The sequence below is a fragment of the Marmota flaviventris genome, chromosome 19 (genome assembly GCF_047511675.1).
Source record: "Marmota flaviventris isolate mMarFla1 chromosome 19, mMarFla1.hap1, whole genome shotgun sequence".
NCBI lineage: Eukaryota > Metazoa > Chordata > Mammalia > Rodentia > Sciuridae > Marmota > Marmota flaviventris.
This window is the reverse complement of record NC_092516.1, coordinates 16,589,868-16,608,911: the sequence shown is the minus strand read 5'-3', so window position 1 is coordinate 16,608,911 and position 19,044 is coordinate 16,589,868. Positions and strand designations below refer to the sequence as shown.

Here is a 19,044-nt window from a genome sequence, read left to right as displayed (position 1 = left end):
GTAGTGATTTTTCTTACTGCATTTACACCCTTTGATCCATTTATATAAAACACAACTTTCCTGTGCATATCCAAACTCTAGTTCATTCACTAGCAGATCAGATAATGGTTTTTCAAAAGCATTTAATTTACTCAAGAACCCCTGAGAAACATTTTATCTTGAATTAAGAGTTACTGAGGGGCTGGGGATGTGGCTCAAGTGGTAGCACGCTTGCCTAGCATGCGTGGGACACTGGGTTCGATTCTCAGCACCACATACAAATAGAATAAAGATATTGTGTCCACCTAAAGCTAAAAAAAAATAAATAAATATTAAAAAAAAAAAAAAAAAAGAGTTACTGAAACTGGCCTGGGGATGTGGCTCAGTGGTAGAGCACTTGCCTGGCATACAGGAGGCCCCGAGTTCAGTCCTCTACACTACAAAAAAAGAGTTAAGAAAAAATGAATGGAACTGGACAAGGTGGCATGCCTATAATTCCAGCAATTTGGGAAGCTGAGGCAAGAGGATTGCCAAGTTTTGAGGCCAGCCTCAGCTATTTAGTGAGACCCTGAGTCAAAAATAAAAGGCTGGGGCTGTAGTTCAGTAGTCCAGCACCCCTAGGTTCAGTCCCCAGTTTTGCAAAAAATAAAACAGGAAAGCTAAGCAGTAATTCCAGTCCAGTAACTACTGAACGAACAGTACGTACTTGACACTACAGGTGTAAAAACGAGTGTTGTAAGGCCTGTTCCCTGTAGCGCTGGGGACTGTGACAAAGCAACAAGTACTGTTACATTTCAGGTACTGCTATGGAAGCTCAAAGGCACAACCAAGAAACTAAGTAGGGTGACAACTTAGCCGAGTCTTGTGGGATAATCAGGCACAGCAGAAATAAAGGCTGTCCCTGGCAGAAGGACAGGATGGAGGGATCAGGATTGCCGGAGAATGACATTGTGAAGAATGGAGTTAGGAAGCGACAGAGGTAGCCAGCAGCCTTGTGAGGACTGTGAACAAACCAGCCCTTTGTTCTGCACTTCAAGATCTGACCAGTGAGGAGATGACGTCCTACTCTAGCTACAGAGTGGCTAATGGACTTTTTTGGAGGCCAAGAGCGGAGGCAGGGGAACACTAGGAGGGATTGACCTATGGTAGAGACAGTAGAAATGAAACAGAAAGAATGGAAGATTTAGGAGGGAAAAGAAATGGGCCGGACTAAGTGAGTGCCTGATTATGTGGGAAATGAAGGAGTCTTAAAATTCTGGCTTAGTGGGTGACGAAGAAATAGAGACACAGGTGGTGCACGCATGTCAGTCATCCCAGTGGCTCGGGAGGTTGAGGCAGGAGTTCAAAGCCAGTCTCCGCAATGGGGAGGCGCTAAGCAACTCGGCAAGACCCTGTCTCTAAATAAAATACAAAATAGGGCTGGGGGTGTGGCTCAGGGGTCGAATGCCCCTGAGTTCAATCCCTGGTACCAAAAAATGAAAAGACAAAAGGGACGGTGAGAATTAATTCAGATGCTTGTAGATCATCCACTAGGAATGCGACTAGACACCTGGATGCAGGACTGTGAATCTCAGAGGAGAGGCCTGGCTGGAGGCAGGCGGGAGTTAAAGCCTCTGGAGTGAGTCAAAGTCAAGAGTAGGTCAAGGACAGACTTTCAGAACCAGCGTTTAAATGAGCAGAGGAAGTACAGCCATGAAAACGAGGCAGGAAATAAATTGCCAAAGAGACTGTATCAGTTGGTGTTGGCCATCTCAGATGTAGTAGTGAGCCTCACAGAACATTCAGGTCAGAGGTAGGAGCCAGTTGAGTGAATTAAAGAGTGAACTGGAGAAGCTGGGTTGTGGCTCAGTGGTAGAGCACTTGCCTAGCACGTGAGAGGCACTGGGTTCTATTCTTAGCACCGCATATAAAAAAATGAACAAAATAAAGGCCCATCAATGTCTGAAAAAATATTTTTTTAAAAAAGAGTGAATTGGAGGCTGGAGGTGAGGCTCAATGGTTCCATCCTCAGCACCACATTAAAAAAAAAATAGAATAAAACTATTGTTTCCAACTACAACTAAAAAATAAATATTTTTTTTAAAAAAGAAGCTCAACTATGAAAGGAGGTGGGGGTATGTTAAGGATCAGTGAAGGAGGCTGTGTTTTTATTTGTTTGTTTGTTTATTGGTGCTGGGGATGGAACCCAGGGGCACTTAATCACTGAGCCACATCCCCAGCTCTTTTTTCTATTTTATTTAGAGACAGGGTCTTGCTGAGTTGCCTAGGGCCTTGCTAAATGGCTGAGGCTGGCTTTGAACTCATGATCCTCCTGCCTCAGCCTCCTGAGCCACTGGGATTATAGGAATATGCCACCATGCTGGTCTCTGGCTTTGTTTTTAGACTGGGAGAAACTTTAAGCGTGTTCAGGGGCTCAGGGGAAAGAGCCAGATAAAAGAAAGTTTAAAGATGAAGAGATGGGCTGGGGATGTGGCTCAAGCGGTAGCGCTCTCGCCTGGCATGCGTGCGGCCCAGGTCCGATCCTCAGCACCACATACAAACAATTATGTTGTGTCCGCCAAAAGCTGAAAAATAAATATTAAAATTCCCCCCCCTCTCTCTCTCTCTCTCTCTCTCTTTAAAAAAAAAAAAGATGAAGAGAGGACTGGTGATGCAAGGTCTCAGGGACAACAGAGGGGATGAGACAGAAGTGCAGATGGGCTAGAAAAAGGGAGGAATGACGGGTGATGGCATTTATGCTTGTCCATCCATTCATCCAGCCTTTCTTTTTTTTTGGGGGGGGGGTGAGGGAGTGTTAGGGATTGAACCCAGGAGCACCTACCACTAAGCAATATCCCCAGCCCTTTTTATTTATTTATTTTTTAAAATTTGAAATAGGATCTCACTAAATTGCCCATAGTGGCCTCAAACTTCCTGCATCGGCCTCCCGATTCTCTGGGGTTACGGGCATGTGCCACTATGCCCATCCATCTTGTGATGGAAGTGCTACCGAAAAGCATCGATGTTCTTTGTTAAAGCGTCTCCCAACACAAAGGGCCTCATCCCAATCTTAAGGTTGGACATTTTACTTTACAGATCATGTAGACATTTTCTCTTCATGTATTTGCTGGAGGGTAAAGGAGCTCTCCCCAGTTATATGATTTAAATAAGAGGTGATTTGTTATGTTTGACCATAGTATTAAATGTAACAAAATCTTCTGTAGGCTTAAAATGAGGAGATGATTAAAATATGATTTTACGAGTCACAGTGATCTACTGCCATACAAAGAGAATTTTTTTCTTAGGTTCATATGTTTCAAAAGAGAGAAAAACGAGAATAAATCTCACAGGAAATATACTTTAGTAGGTGAGATTTATTAATCATGTGTTCCAGAATAATTAGAGTCTAATTGCTCAGCTAGGGTGGAAGCAGGCCTGTGGGGGAGTCAAGTCTGACTGAAGTTCAAGGTGCACCTTTATACAAGCAAGCTGTTCTCAGGAAAAACTGGCCTGTGCAAAGCAGCACAAATATGTGACAAGAAGCTTCCCAGAGGCCAGAGGACTGGGCAGGGGTTGGCTTCAGGCCCCAGGTTCTGTCCCAGCCTGAGCTCTTGGCACTGGGAGAAGCGGCTGAAGGTTCTGCCTGCCACAGAGCCTGGGTTTTCACAGTGTCTGTCAGAACTCCTGGGTTCCTGTGTACTTTGAAGTCCAGGAGTTGACGTTCACTTCCACGTGGGCTCTGATACCACGGGATGTAACATCGTGAAGAAGGGTGAGTGCACTTCAAGTTCTCACAAATCGGAGCATGGGAAGACTGCACATTCTCAAGGGCAGGGGGAGTACACAGCAAATTCTTTTTTTTCTTTTTCTTTTGGTCCTGGGAATTGAACCCAGGAGCACTTCGCTACTGAGCCACACCCCTAGCCCTTCTTATTTTTTATTTTAAGACAGGGTCTCGCTAAGTTGCTTAGGAACTAAACTGCTGAGGCTGGCAGGTTGCTGGGATTATAGTGTGTACCACCACACGTGGCCCCACATTCTTATTACAGCACAACAGATTCCATTCACATACTAGACTCCATGAGTGTTTGAAATCACTTCTGAGATACATAACAGAAATACTGGATAGGTTCTGTGAAGAGATCAGGGCCTTGATCATAGAACTCCAGGCAGAGTTTTTTGGTGCCAGTTTTCAGCAGGAATGGAGTACTGCCACTTAAAATGGAGCCTGGGCAGTTAGTTACTCACGATTATTCCAAATCCGTAATACAAGTGCTCTTCCAATTGTTTAAGAAAGCCCGGTGTGGTGGCACATGCCTGTAATCCCAGCAACTTAATAGGCTGAGGCAGGATGGCAAATTCAAGGCCAGCCTCAGCAACTAGTGAGGCCCTAAGCAACTGATCAAGACGCTGTCTCACAATAAAAAATAAAAAGGGCCGGGGATGTGGCTCAGTGGTTAAGCGCCCCTGGGTTCAATCCCTTGTACCAAAAAATAAACAACAACAAAAAACCAATTGCTTAATATGCAGAGCAGTAAACTGGGCATGGTGGTGCCGGGAGACTAAGAAAGATGGTTCACAAAGTAAAAATATAATTAGAACTTATTATTTTAACTGTATTTGGTAACTATTATCCAATATCTCTCTGTCCTTCTTACCCTGGCCCCTTCCTTACCTCTAGTGACCACTATTCTATTCTCTTTCTATGAAATCTACTTTTTTAGCTCCCACCTATGAACGAGAGCATCTGTGACTTTGTGCTTGGCTTATTTCACTTACTTGATGTCCTCCAGGCTGCTGCAGAGGACAGGATTTCATCCTTTTTATGGTTGAATAATATCCCGTTGTGTATGGATGCCACATTTTCTTTACCTGTCTGTTGCTGGACACCAACACTGACTCCATATCTTGGCTATTGTTTTTACATATTTTTGTTTATTGTCTTTATTTTTATACCAGAATGTAAAACTCTGTGAGAATAGACTGTCTCTCTGGGTTGCTCACTGCTATGGCCTCAATAATAAGCTCATTATAGAGACTCAACGTTTTAGTGAATGACTAAATACAAATAATTTTATCATAATGGGCTCATACAATGCATTTTATTTCAAAGATAATATATTTCATTTTACTTGGAGTTTTAAAATATTTTTTAAGAAAGAAACTCATATAAAACTAAAGGCATTTTTGGATTGTTCACCATGCCAGTGTGCTTCAATTTAAATCAATTTCTTAGGCTCCCAGCTGAGAAACATGTGCAAATTAGCATAAACTTCCCAAATCCACTTAACTGTTTTGGGTTTTTCTTTTTCTTTTTTTCTTCCAGTTTTGGGGGTTGAACTCAAGTGCCTGCTATGCATGCTAGGCAAGTACTGTCCCATTGAGCTACATCCCCAGCCTTTTTTATCTCATTTTGAGACAGGTGTCACTAAGTTGCTAAGGCTGACCTGGAACTTACCATCCTTCTACTTTAGTCTCCTGAATAGCTAAGATTAATTTACCTTTCTTTCTTTCTTTCTTTCTTTCTTTCTTTCTTTCTTTTCTCTCTCTCTCTCTCTCTCTCTCTCTCTCTCTCTCTCTCTCTCTCTTAGCTGGGGATTGAACCTAGGGGCACTTAACTACTGAGCCACATCCCATCCCTTTTTATATTTTATTTAGAGTAGGTCCTCACTAAGTTGCTGAGGCTGGCTTTGAACTTGTGATCCTCCTGCCTTGGCCTCCTGAGTTGCTGAGATTACAGGCCTATGGCCCCAAGTCCGGCTAATTTACCCAATTTTGTTAACAATATTACTTAGATGTTGCCTGGCACTTTTTAAGACATGTATATTGTTGTAGCCTATACCTTACAATTATTAGTCTTATTTATGTATTGAAATTGATTCTCACTTTTTGAACTGTTGCAAACTATTAAATTTAAATGCCTATGGAAGAACGGTGGCATCACAACTTTTAAATAAATGTATTTCAGAATTTTCAGAGAAGAAATAAAACCAAATACCTTTCTTGCGTTAAGGACTAGCATTCAAGGGAAGACCGCATACGTGCCATTAGCACTAAGTACTTGGACCGCTGGGCTGCGCGGCTTCGAGGGCGCAGTGCCGCCAGGGGCCGCTAGGGGCCGCTACCGCCGGCGGCGCCAGATAGCGCCGCTCTGTGCGCAGCGGGGACAAAATCTGGGCCTGAGGCTGCGGCGCAGTGCATCCTGGGTCGGCGTAGCAATGGCGGCTCGTGTCCTTTCCTCCTGTGTCCGCCGCCTGCCTGCGGCCTTCGCGCCGCTGCCTCGTGTCTCCGTACCCGCCCTGGCCCGGCCGCTCAGCACCGCTTTGTGTCCCGCGGGGAACCGGACGTGGCCCGGGACTACACAGCTGGCCTTAGTGCTCACGCAGGTGACTCGCGGTGACTTTGCCGGGGTTTGGCAGGGGTCAGGGATCCGGTCGCTGGAGGTCAGGGGGTAGCGGGCATCCGGACCGTGCCAGCTGCAAGCAGGTGACCCGGGGGGCCTTGGTTGGCTCCCCAGCCCCGCCGCCGACCGGTGTTTGGTGGGCCCCTGCGGGAGGCCGGCGACTTGGTGATTGCTTTCGGAGCCGAGCACAGACTCCCCCGCACCCGGGTTCCCGCGCCGGCTGCCCCCGTGGAACTGGTCTCCTCGCCTCGCCGAGCCCCGGACTGAACGGCGGAGTCGTGGAGTGGCAGCGAGGGTTAGTTGAGATAATGCAGGCAGAGCACCTGTTTGGTCAGCCATCAAAACACTGGTCGCTGTTAGTTGTGGTCACCATGATAAATACCGCCATCACTTGCTAGGGGGAGAGTAAAGATAGGGTGCAGAGAGGCAGCCGCTTGCTTATAGCCTCCTCCAGAGTAGTTCTTTTTCCTGGATTTCTGTCTTAATTTTCCCCACTGGCACCGTTTACCTGTTTTTTGACCTTCGGGAAGTAAGGATAGCGAACAGGTAAAGTAGCTTTCCTATCTGATGAAGTCTGTGTGAGGTTGCAACGCGAGGCAGTGGTTTTCAGCCCTAGCTGAACGCTCAGATCACCTAGGTAACTAAAAAAAAAGAAAAAAAAAGAAAAAAAGAAATCCCTTGACCCTCCTCTCACTCCTCTTATGATTTAGTTCTCTGGAATGGGACCCTGACATGACAGTTCTGTTTTGTTTTTAAGCTCCTCGTATGACTCTGAAGTGCATCCAAGATTAAGAACTACTGCTTTAGGGCTGGGGATATAGCTCAGTTGGTGGTACAGTGCTTGCCTCACATGCACAAGGCCCAGCACCAAAAAACAAAACAAAATTACAGCTTTAAAGACTCCCAAGGTCAAGTTGAGAAACCCCTTTTCAAGCTGATGGGCTTCCTGTAATAGTGGTTTCAATCAGGACTGCATGTTACAATAAAAAATATGGATGCCCAGGCCAAGTCAGAATCCAGAATCAGTGATTCTTTCGTGCAGCTAGTGCTGAGATTTGCTGACAGTGTAATGGATTAATAATTCATTGGGCAGTGTCCTCTTGGCTATATCAAAAGGTAAATGTCATTTTAAAGTTGGGGGCTAAAAGGTCACTAGTATAGTTGCTGAGTGTTTGTGTCCTGAGACTGATTTCAGCATAAGGCAAAATGTGACATGATTATCCTCATCTTACAGCTTTGATTCTCAAATTTCACTGGGCATACAGGTCACCTGGATTAAAATACAGATTCTGATCCAGTGGGGCTGGGAAGGGGCCTGAGGGGTTTCATTTCCATGGAATTCTCATGAATTCTGCTGCTGGTAGCCCTTAGACCGTATTTTGAATAAGCAAGGCTCTTGTACTGCCTCTTCTTGGTTTACATACACAGCAGAGGAACCACTGTATTTATATTTACAAAGTGGTTTTGATTAAGTTCATTCAAAGATATGGACAAACAGTTAAGTTAGGTATTGAGAATGCTGAGGTCACTGGGAAAGAATAATTAGCAAGGTTTGTTGAAGGAATGAGCCTTTCCTCCCACTCTGCCAAGCTGGGTGACTTAATAAATGTGACGGTGAGAGTGGGAAGAGCGGAGGTTGACCCTCAGGTTCCTGGCTGCACTCCTAGATGGCTGCAGGTCTGCAGCCAGAGTTTTGAGACATGTATGAAGTTTATTTCAACAGCTGAGTTTGAGATGTCTGGGCTACTTGGAGAAAGCTGTTCAGGGGGCAGGTTGTAGAGCGGGATTTATAGTCATTTCCTTAGCTTCCTCTGAATTTCCCTCAGGTAGGGGAGGACCCCAGTGAAATAAGATGGATCCTGATGGAAACTGATCAGTTTGAGTTACTACTCCAGAGGACTTACTCTTCCTGCAAATAGTGCCTTCCCTGATGTCAAGGAGAGGCAATTTCTGTTGCATATAATTGTTAAGTGTAGGTCTTGGGGAAGGTGTTGGCTGTTGGGGAGGTGTTTGCTCATTCTGTAAGCTGAGATCTTGCAACAAGGAACAGTAAGACTCTCCAAGAAGTCATGTGGCTGGACTTGAGGCAAGATTATAGCCATTCTCTGCCTCAACTTCCTCAACTGTAATGGGGAGTGATAGTACCAAGTATCTCATAAGGTTACTGTCAGAGCTCAAAGAGATCTTGTATGTCAAATACTCAGGACGGCACCATAGCCTGATTTAACGATAGGAAATCAATAAAGAATCCAGGCCACAGTGGTGCATGCCTGTAATCCCAGCCACTCATGAATCCCAGGCAGGAGGATTGCAAGTTCAAGGCCAGCCTCAGCAACCTACTGAGACCCTGTCTGAAAAAAGAAAATGGGCTGGGGATGTAGCTAGTGGTAAAGTGCTCCTGGGTTCAATCCCCAGTCCCCAAAAGAAAAAAAAGATCAGTAAGGAGACTGAAAGGGAAAAAACAGCATCTAGTATTTTGGGGGCATCACTGCAGCGAAGGCATCACAGCGGCAGGTTGTCCTCAAGATCCTTCTAGATAACCCTAAGTTGTACCTACTGAGTTGCACACGCCGGGCAGAGGTCAGAGCCCTTTCCTTCACCTCACTGATGCCTCCCAGCAGTCCTGTGAGCATGGTACTGTTGTTTATCCCCGTCTTACAGGTAAAGAAACTGAGAAACACAAAGGCTAAGTAACTTGCCAGAGTCCAAACAGCTAAATTTATTATTATTATTACTATTGTTATTATTACTAGTGGTGCTGGGGGTTGAACCCAGGGCCTTGTACATGCAAGACAAGCACTCTACCAACCGAGCTACATCCCCAACCCCAAACAGCTAAATTTAATTTAATTCCATGGCACCAAACTGGCCTCTGTAAGCACTTCCCAGTGATGCTTGGGTTGATGCTGACACCCAGTGGGTCGCATGGGTAGCTGGGTACAGACAGCACCCACCAGCTGTTTGCTTTACTTCTGGGCCCTGGGCACTTGGTGGCCTCCCTCTTCTCTTTCCCCCTTTCTTCAGCATTAATTCCTCTTCATATCATTTTTTTCTTAATTTTTTTTATGTTTCTCAGTAGGTTCACAGGGACTATCTTGAGTATACCATGACAGGTCTGTCTTGGGTTATTTTGATTCACACCTGGCTACTAAAGCTGCAGTGCCTTGTAGAGGCCCTAGGATGTTGGCGAGGCCTTGGGGAAACAGGCTGCTCTGTCTGCAGGCCCTAGACGATTTTAGTGGTAGTTAGTCTCACTGAACAGTGATGAACGTCCAAAACCTGAGCGCTGAGCCTAGGAGCCCTGGCTTCGAGGGGAAATACGCCCATTTTTTTTTTTTCCTTTTATTTTTTTTCCTTTTATTTTATTTTTTTGTACCACGGATTGAACCCAGGGGCACTTAAGCACTGAGCCACATCCCTAGCCTTTTTTTTTTTTTAATGCCTTTTATTTATTTATTTTTATGTGGTGCTGAGGCTTAAACCCAGATCCTTGCACGTGCTAGGCAAGCGCTCTACTGCTGAGCCACAACCCCAGCCCCCCCCCCCAACCACCCCCTCCCCAGGCCCATTTTGATGCTGCTTACTGCTAGGGTTTCTGAGACTGTCCAGTATTGTGACTTGGTACCATGGCCACAATTAGAATCAGATGATGTGGGTTCTATATGGTTCCAAAAGCCTTGTGAAAGATACCTGTAGACTTACTTGTGCATTTATTTAGAGGCATTTTGGGTTCACGACTGTGTTTCCTTCCTGCCTTTGCTCTAGGTTCCAGGGAGAGTTACACAATTGTGCCGCCAGTATAGTGACGCACCCCCTTTGACGTTAGAGGGAATCAAGGACCGTGTTTTATATGTCCTGAAACTCTATGACAAGATTGATCCAGAAAAGGTAATTGATGGTGGGTTAAATTTCTCTCTTTAGCATATTTAAGCACATGGTGTGAAATTCAAAGGTCCTGAAAGGAGATTCAGTACACAGCCTCCCTGGTCCCCAGCCACCCAGCTCCCCTAACATTGGGAGACAGCCAGTGTCACCAGCTTCTGTGTCTTTACGGATATATTCAATGTTTATGTAAGTATATATTCCATGTGTTTGTGTGTATCTTTCACCCATTTTTAAAAACAAGAGGGTTTGGGGTTGAAATCAGAACTAGAAGGTACATTTAACATATGAGAAACCCTGTCATTCAATTCTCCCACTACCAAAAAAAGCCACAAGTGGTAGTATACATTCATTTTTAAATAACTAAATCTTTTGTGTGAGAGCACAGCTTGTTTTTTTTTTTTTTTTTTTTTTTTTTTTTTTTTTTGTGGCATTAGCCTTTCACATTCTAGGCACTCAGTATGCTATTTTTTATTTTGTGTATGCATATGGTACTGGGGATGGAACCCAGGGATTCTCTACCACTGAGCTACATCTCCAGCTCTTTTTATTTTTGAGACAGGGTTTTGCTAAGTTGAGGCTGGCCTTGAATTTGCAATCCTCCTGCCTCAGCTTCCTGAATCTCTGGGATTATGGGTGCACACCACTGGGCCTGAAGCCATGTGCTATTCCTAAGGGGAATGTTATATCTAAGGTGCAGGGTCTTAGTTGTCAGTAAGGCAGCAAGAAAACCAAACTCCTTCAGATGTATTCAGAAGAGTGGGCCCCCCCAAAAAAAAAAGCTGGAGTGTGATGGCGCACAACCTGTAATCCCAGTGACTTGGGAGGCTGAGGTGGGAGGATCATAGTTTGAGGTGAATCTTGGCAACTTAGTGAGACATTGTCTTAAAAAGGCCTGGGGATGTAGCTCAGTGGTAGAGCACTCTGCGTTCAGTCCCCAGTATCCCCCCACATACACACACAGTAAAATAATGTAACGTGAGTGCCTTCATTTGCTTTATGTTGTTAACCACTTTAAAACAGAGTTGAATAAGGTACCTTTAAGCATAGTGTGTACTTGCCGTTGTAGATCAAATACGTAATGCTAATTAAGACACCTATATTTTTTAAAAAGTCTATATGATGATTAAATGCCATTATATTGCTCTGTTACCTTGTGAAGCAAATGCTTTCACAGACTCAATTTTTTGTTTGGTTCCTTTCTTACAGCTTTCGGTAAATTCCCATTTTATGAAAGACCTGGGCTTAGACAGTTTGGACCAAGTGGAGATTATCATGGCCATGGAAGACGAATTTGGTAACATGCACTGGCTTAGTCTTGCATCTGCATATTCTGATTCTTCATTTAGGTGGATTAAACTGAAAGAAATGCTAGGAGTCTGAATCAGTATTAGAATCTAATCCTACTAAAAACAGTAGCCTCCCCTCCACATACATCCTTCCCTACCCCCAGGTGAAGTAAATATTAGGGACAGTGCAGGCCTGAGAGTCGAGTGTGAAGCTGGGGGCTGAGGGGCTCAGATTCCTAAGACAGGTCCAAGATGAAGGGCACTTGTAGAGACGCTGATGACCCAGCAGCTAGGTAGGCAGAAGTAACAGGTATGCTGAGGACACACGTACACCCCCGCACACCCTCTGGCTTGGTCTTCATAATGCCTTACATGCACTGTCCAAATTTTCTTTGTTGGGGACTGTTTGTGTACAAATGAGACCTTTATAAAGCTCTTTGCTAATTTCTGAGTTGCTTCAATTCAGGAAGCAAAGGGACTTCTGTGCCATTCTGCAGAGCAGGCCTTGGTTAAAATTCCTCATGGGTTGACTCAAGGTATGATCTAATTTGCTAGTGGCTGAGTACTGGGTCTGGATTGGGCTTTCGTACCTGCATCTCTCAAAGCCTTTTTCCTTGGCTATAAAATGAGGGTGACAATAGTAGACATCTCAAGATTGGGATTGCTGTGAGAATTAGAGATTGTGTATAAAATACTCTGCATAATATTTGGACTAAAGTGAGCACTTTGTAAATTGTAACTATCAAAACCAAAAAAATTCATAAAAAGGAGTGAAGAACATAATACTTCATGAGTTAACCTTGAGGACAGTGTAGGTGGAGGAAGCCAGATACAGAGGACTACACACTGCATGATGCCACTGTGTGAAATGTGACGGGCAAATCCATGAGACAGTAGATCAGTTGCTGGGGCAGGGTTAATGGGAAGTGACTGCTGACTGAAGGGCACTTGGTTTTATTTTAGGGGTGATAAAAATGTTCTGAGGAAATTAGATTGATGAGATTAATTCTTGGGGAATTAGATGATAGTGATAGCTTTACAGACTTGTGAATATACTAAAAATCATTGAGTTGTATATGTGAAGAGGAGGAGTTTTCTGTTAATCTAATTCTGTCCTTAAAACGACAACCACAACAAAACCCCTTTAGACTCAATGTGGGCATACAGTCTAAAACCTCACAGGCTCGCAACTTAAATGGGATTCAAAATTGCTGGAGAATTTTGGTAGTTTTAGGTGCTTTCAGCTCTAAAGGATTTGCTTTTTCTACATTCACACATTATTTTAATTTTTTTCATTTTAGGGTTTGAAATTCCTGATATAGATGCAGAAAAGTTAATGTGTCCACAAGAAATTGTTGATTACATTGCAGATAAGAAGGATGTATATGAATAAAGTATCAGGTAAAAATGACTTATGAAATGTTGTCCTCCCAAAGAATTTGTCTGGTTCTTCAATAAAGCAAGACTCAAGAAGAAATGAAAGATGGAAATGTTTGACAGAGATTTTCACTTAAAATGCAGGCTGCTGCTGGGTGTGGTGACACATGTCTGTAGTCCCAGTGACCTGGGAGGGTAAGGAAGGAGGGTCGCAAGTTCAAAGCCAGCCTTGGCAACTTAGCAAGACCCTGTCTTGAGATGAAAAGGGCTGGGGATGTAGGTTAGTGATAGAGCACCCCTGGGTTCAATCCCCAGTATTGCAAATAAATAAATAAACAAACAAATAAATTAGCAGGCTACTTTCATTTGCCTGCCATTCAAAAAACATCATGCTAGTGATGACCTTTTGTCCTCAAGAGGTTGAGAGCAGTCATTCCTGGATGGATTCACTTGATTGTCGGCCATCCTCATAAAAAGAATCCTGCACAAAACCCTGAGCAAGGTAACCCAGAAACAGACCTCTGTCTCCATCAACTGCCCACCCATGGCTTGCCTGCCCTACTGTCCAGGAATCTAAATGGCCTGGTGGCCTCCTGAGTAAGAGGATGGACTTTGGAGTCAGTAACCCAGATTTTTCCCAGCTGTACCATGTGCTCAGCCTGCTGGTCTTGGTCTTGGGCAGGGCAGGGCAGGGCTGCTGGGCCTGTGTGAAGGCAGAGCGGGCAGTGTGTGCTGCTTCCCCGCTGCCTGGTGCAGCAGTCTCCCCGAAAGTGCAAGCTGTTGTTACTTAGGCTCCAGAGTCATCAAAAAACATTGTAAATTAAAACACCATATTAGTATCTATAACATTTAGTTACACTGGAGTTAGCACCTTCAATATGTCATTCAAGAGTTGGTGACTATATACCAGAGACAAATACTGAACTTGCTTTGTCATTGCCAGACCCCTCTTCCTCACCAAGAGAGGACTCGGATGATCCTGGGGAGTGTGTGGAAGTGAGAACCCATTCTGGTGTCGTCACTGACCTTGACAGAGCAGTTCTCCTGGACTTGTATTTAAATTCTCTAAATGTACTGCCCTTTGAAAATAAATCTATAAAACCAACACTTTTCTTCATCTTCAGTTTTTCAGTGATGTCTATAAAGTGCCTTTATAGATTGAAACTTCCTAATATTTTAAAAGTTTTATCTGGGGCTGGGGATGTGGCTCAAGCGGTAGCACGCTTGCCTGGCATGAGTGCGGCCCGGGTTTGATTCTCAGCACCACATACAAAGATGTTGTGTCCGCCGAAAACAAAAATAATGAATATTAAAAAATTCTCTCTCTCTCTCTCTCTCTCTCTCTCAAAAAAAAAAAATTAAGTTTTGTCTGATTTATCATTGATATTTATGCCTATCAAAAATACATGGCTTTTCTAGCAGTGTACTTGGAATAAGTTTCCCTCCCCCGCCTCAGTGCCAGGAATGAATGGTGAAAGGACTTTTTTGCTTCACAGAATTGTTTATCGCTTCCATTAGCTAATGGATGATCATATGTTAGCTGCTGTTGGCATGTGGGAATCGTTTTTCATCTCTTACTTACCTAAGGATCTCTTTTCAAATAAATAGAATATAAGTTTTGGAGGGTGGGAGGTGCTCTTTCTTCCTGGAAAGTCAGTGTGGCATTGTGTCCCTTTGTCACACATCAGCCAAGTGCCCTGTGTTAGCTCCTTGGGGTTGATGTAGAGATAACCCATACACTGCAGGGTCTTGATGAGATTTGAGTTGTGTCGTAAGACATGTCTCCTGCTACTGAAACTGGTTTGTAGGAGGAAGGGAGCCAAGACCAACGGCCTGCAGTAAGTAATGTCACTGAGCAGAGGCACTGGATTGAGACACCTCTGCTGGCAGATGATCTGGCTAAGGGGTGAGGTAGCAGGACAGCAGTCAGCTCTGGAACTAGGTCCACCCTCACTCCTGCTTCCCATTTGGGGCGCCCAGTGTGGTCAGTTCCTGCTGTGTCACCCTAGCTACTCCAGGCCTATTCCCTTCTTCTTTTTTTTTTTTCTTTTTGTGTATATGGTGCTGGGGATTGAACCCAGGGCCTTGTGCATGTGAGGCAAGCACTCTTCCAGCTGAGCTCTATCCCCAGTCCTCTATTCCCTTCTTTTATATTTTATTTTTACGTTTTAGGTGGACACAATCTATGTGGTGCCGAGGATCGAACCCAGTGCCTCGAGCATGCTAGGCGAGCACTCTACCACTGAGCCACAACCCCAGCCCAATTCCCTTTTTTTTGATAATAGGAAGCAATCATACTCACAATGTACCTTCCTTTAAAAAAAAAAAAAAGGTACCTTGGAAAACTGCCAACTTGGATCAAAAGGTGCCTCCTTATACATTTTTATAGCTGCATTCATTCTGCAAATAGCCTGAGTGCTTACTGGGCACTGGGGACCCAACAGGGAACCAAAGAGGCTGCATGAAATTTCTTCTATGGTCCGTACTACAAATGTGGTACTGCAAAAAACGTGTCAGGGTTGTTTTTGCCAAAGATCACTTAAGTCAGGTGGTACTGCCACCAAGTAACTGCTGATACCTGCAGTGAAATGTTCCAGTCACATCACTCCAGCTGGAGCCAGAGTGAGGGGAAATGTTCACTGGATCACACATGCACAGATAATTCACGGGTAATGCCATTTGGGATCTGGGTGTTCAAACCACAGCAGGGCCTTTCTGCTCTAAGAACTCACTGGAGGCTTCTGCACCACAGTAGGGAGGCAGCACACTGGCCAAATTAGAAGACAGGATAAATGGGCTTGTAGCTGCATGCTTTTTAATGGCCTCCTAAAATGTGAGGACATCGTGCATCCTGTAAGCCATTCCCTTTGTGGGAGGGTGGCTTGTGAGCCTTTCAAGACCTAGTCCTAACCCTGCCTCCAGCCATTTTCCCTGTTCTGCCAGCTGCTTCATTCTGTGTCCCCAAATAGCAAGTGTGCTCAGACAGTGAAGTGCCTACCATGTGCTTGGCACTCTGCCAGGCCTGTGTACACAAAGGTAAATAGTACGTCTCATGGAGCTCACAGTCTAGTAAGGAAGACAAAGACCATGAGACGGCATCACCAATAATGCCACCAGCCAGTCTCCTAAGCTGCTTCTGATGTGATGCACTGGGGACAAATCACTCACTCAAGGTATTCTTGCTAAAACTGTGTAACCTGAATCTGATCATAAGCAAACAAATCCCGAAAGTAGGACAGTATAGAGCTAGGACTCTTAAAGATGTTATGGGCCAGGCACAGTAGTGCATGCCTGTAGTCCCTGCTACTCAGGAGGCTAAGACAGAAGGATAACAAGTTTGAGGCCAGCCTAGGCAACTTGGGGAAGCTCTATCTCAAATCTCAAAAAATTAGGAGCTAGTTACAGTGGTGCTCACCTATAATCTCAGCTACTCAGAAGGCTGAGGCAGGAGGATTGCAAGTTGAAGGCCATCCTCAGCAAATCAGACCCTATCTCAAGACGGGAATGTATCTCAGAGCATGCATGAGGCCTTGGGTTCAATCTCTAGTATCAGACATGTACTTCATTTAATAATGTTTAATAAATTAAATAATTATTTAATAATCGTCATGGAAAAGGGCAGGGTAACTTCTAATTAAAGGAGACCAGAGAGAGAACAAATTTGAGAAATGTGTTGCTGAAATGGATTGGGAGGAAAAACCCCACAAAAGACATTTTTGGGACAATTGGGCTGTACTTAAGTGATAAGACAATGTTGAATTTTTTATGTGTAATAGGATTATATGCAGTGGTTATAACTACTTTGTTCTCTGGAGACATTGAATATCTAGGAGTGAAACAGTGAAGTCTGCAGCTGACCTTGTTATTGTTTTAGTACTGTGGATTAACCCCAGGGTACTCTAACACCAGTTTTTTTTTTTTATTTTTTAATATTTTTATAGATGGACACAATACACGATTTATTTTTATGTGGTGCTGATGATCGAACCCAGTGCCTCACATGTGCTAGGAAAGCTCTCTACCACTGAGCCACAATCCCAGCCCCCACCAGCCCTTTTTATTTTTTGAAACAGTGTCACTGAGTTGCTCAAACTGGCCTCAAACTTGGAATTCTCCTGCCTCAGCCTCCTGAGTTGCTGGGATTACAGGCGTGTGCTACCATAACCAGCTTGCAGCTGACTTTCAAGTGATTCAGGAAAAAGAAAAAAAAAAGCAAACTGTGAATTGGTGACTAATTGATGTGTACATGTGAGCTCACTGGACTATGCTTTCACCTGTCTAAAATTTCTCAAACCGGAGAAAATTTTATGTACCTGTAACAAGGAGTATGCTGTGACTTATAATTTGATCCAACAATATGGGATTGGATGAGCAGAAATAATTTTATAGGAAATGGAAAGATTGATATTGTAAGCAAAAACAGCATGATCCAATTTCTATAAAAACATCAAAATGATAATGATCATCACCAAGAGATATAATGTAGATGTGGCTATTGCTAATCACTGTTTTCTAAATTATAATACATTGTATAATAAATGAAAAATAAAAGTGAAGAGTGTGAAATCTGGTATTAGTCCACCAGAAGCTGGGGAACTGGCAGGTGGGGAAGGTTTTAAGGGGAGTGGAGGCTGAGGGGAATTTCTAGGGCTGTGAAGACAGACAGCAGCAGCAGTGCGGGCAAAACCAGCAGGTGGGGCCTGGCCTGTTCAGTCTGGCAGGTGCCAGCGGGGACCAGGTTGGGTGGGTTACCTATGGTTAAAGAAGTGGCCAGGGTTAGGCCACACAGGAAAACCTGCTGGAGGAACCTGTTGGCAGTGAGTGCCACCAGGGGAGGGGAGGCCAGCAGGGGAGACATCCAGATGTACCTGAGATCAGCCGCTGGCGGCTACACCAAGGGTGGACTGAAGGGGATGATCCTGGTGGTTACTCAAAATGATTTGGAGGTGGGGGTAAAGAGATGGACTAGAGGATTCTGGGAATAAAATGGCAGAAGTTGACCAGATGAAGGAGGAAATGAATCAGTTGAGTGTAATTTCCGAAGTTTGTGGCTTGAGCTACTCAGCTGGGGAGTTGCTGTCTAAACCAGATGAGGGCGGAGGGCGTGCTACTGTGGTGCACTCCTATAGCCCCAGTAGCTTGGAAAGCGGGGGCAGGAGGATCCCAGGTTTGAGACTCTGTCAAAAAAAAAGACTGGGGAGGTAACATGTGGTTAACATGCCCCTATATCAAAAGCACCCCAATATCAAAAAATAAATAAATAAATAAAGAGGGATGAGGAGAGAATCAGATCTAAAGGGGAATGTGATTTCAGTTTAGGACATGGTACATTTGGGGTGCTTGTGAAATACCCAAGCAGGCGACCTAATGACAAGGGCTCAAGGAGAAGCTCAGGCTGGGGAATGAGGCTTGGAGTCTGGGTGCCGGCAAGGCGCCTCCCTCCTCTGCCAGGTTTCTGTCAAGCACCCTGCCCTCTCACACCTATAAGAGATTTAAGAGGGAATGGACGCTCAGGTGCTGAAGCCTAAGGTGATGGGTTGAGAAGCTGGGAACTGAGAGATGGACCTATCCCCTGACATCTCTGTATCCAGTGCACGTATGACTATTTTAGCTTTTAAAATAGCAAATCAATGAGCAAATTAAGCAAATTTAATATTTACTTTATTAATAAAGTTAATTAATGAAAACAATACATAAATGCCAAGGTTCAGAGTTTTAAGAAAGGAAAATTCAAACCGCTTTAAGTTCTCAACAGTCAGGGGAGTAAGGGCAGACTTACAGTAGCACCAGGCAAACTGGGGTTCTGAAATGTAGCCTCAATGTAGCCACTCACGTGGCTAAGCCTCTATTTCTCTGAGCCCAAGACACTGCTAATAGCAAAAGTAGGGTAACAGGAGGGACATGAAGAAGAGCGACAATATCATGCACATCATGATGAGTGGAGCACCTGGCCCATCAATGGAGGAGCTGAGACCACAGGACTGGACGGAGCGTGTTTAGAGCTGGTCTTCATCCACAGAGCATCTTCCTCTGATTCCCAATCTTCACCCCAGGGCTGGAGCCCTAGAGGAGGTTCTTTCCAAGTGGCATTTACCTGGCACATGGCAAGAGGTCAACACCTGCTAGGTGGCCTAT

The 19,044-nt window shown here is 44.4% G+C and overlaps 1 protein-coding gene across 1 annotated transcript; it reads left to right on the top strand.

The window, feature by feature from the left end:
* Positions 1 to 6,139: 6,139 nt before the first annotated feature.
* On the top strand, positions 6,140 to 14,014 carry Ndufab1 (NADH:ubiquinone oxidoreductase subunit AB1). The gene is made up of 5 exons (XM_027948691.3): positions 6,140 to 6,344; positions 10,127 to 10,249; positions 11,453 to 11,540; positions 12,834 to 12,933; positions 13,853 to 14,014. The coding sequence occupies exons 1-4, from the start codon at positions 6,177 to 6,179 to the stop codon at positions 12,923 to 12,925; spliced, it is 471 nt and encodes a 156-aa protein (XP_027804492.1). The 5' UTR covers positions 6,140 to 6,176; the 3' UTR covers positions 12,926 to 12,933; positions 13,853 to 14,014.
* Positions 14,015 to 19,044: the final 5,030 nt, after the last annotated feature.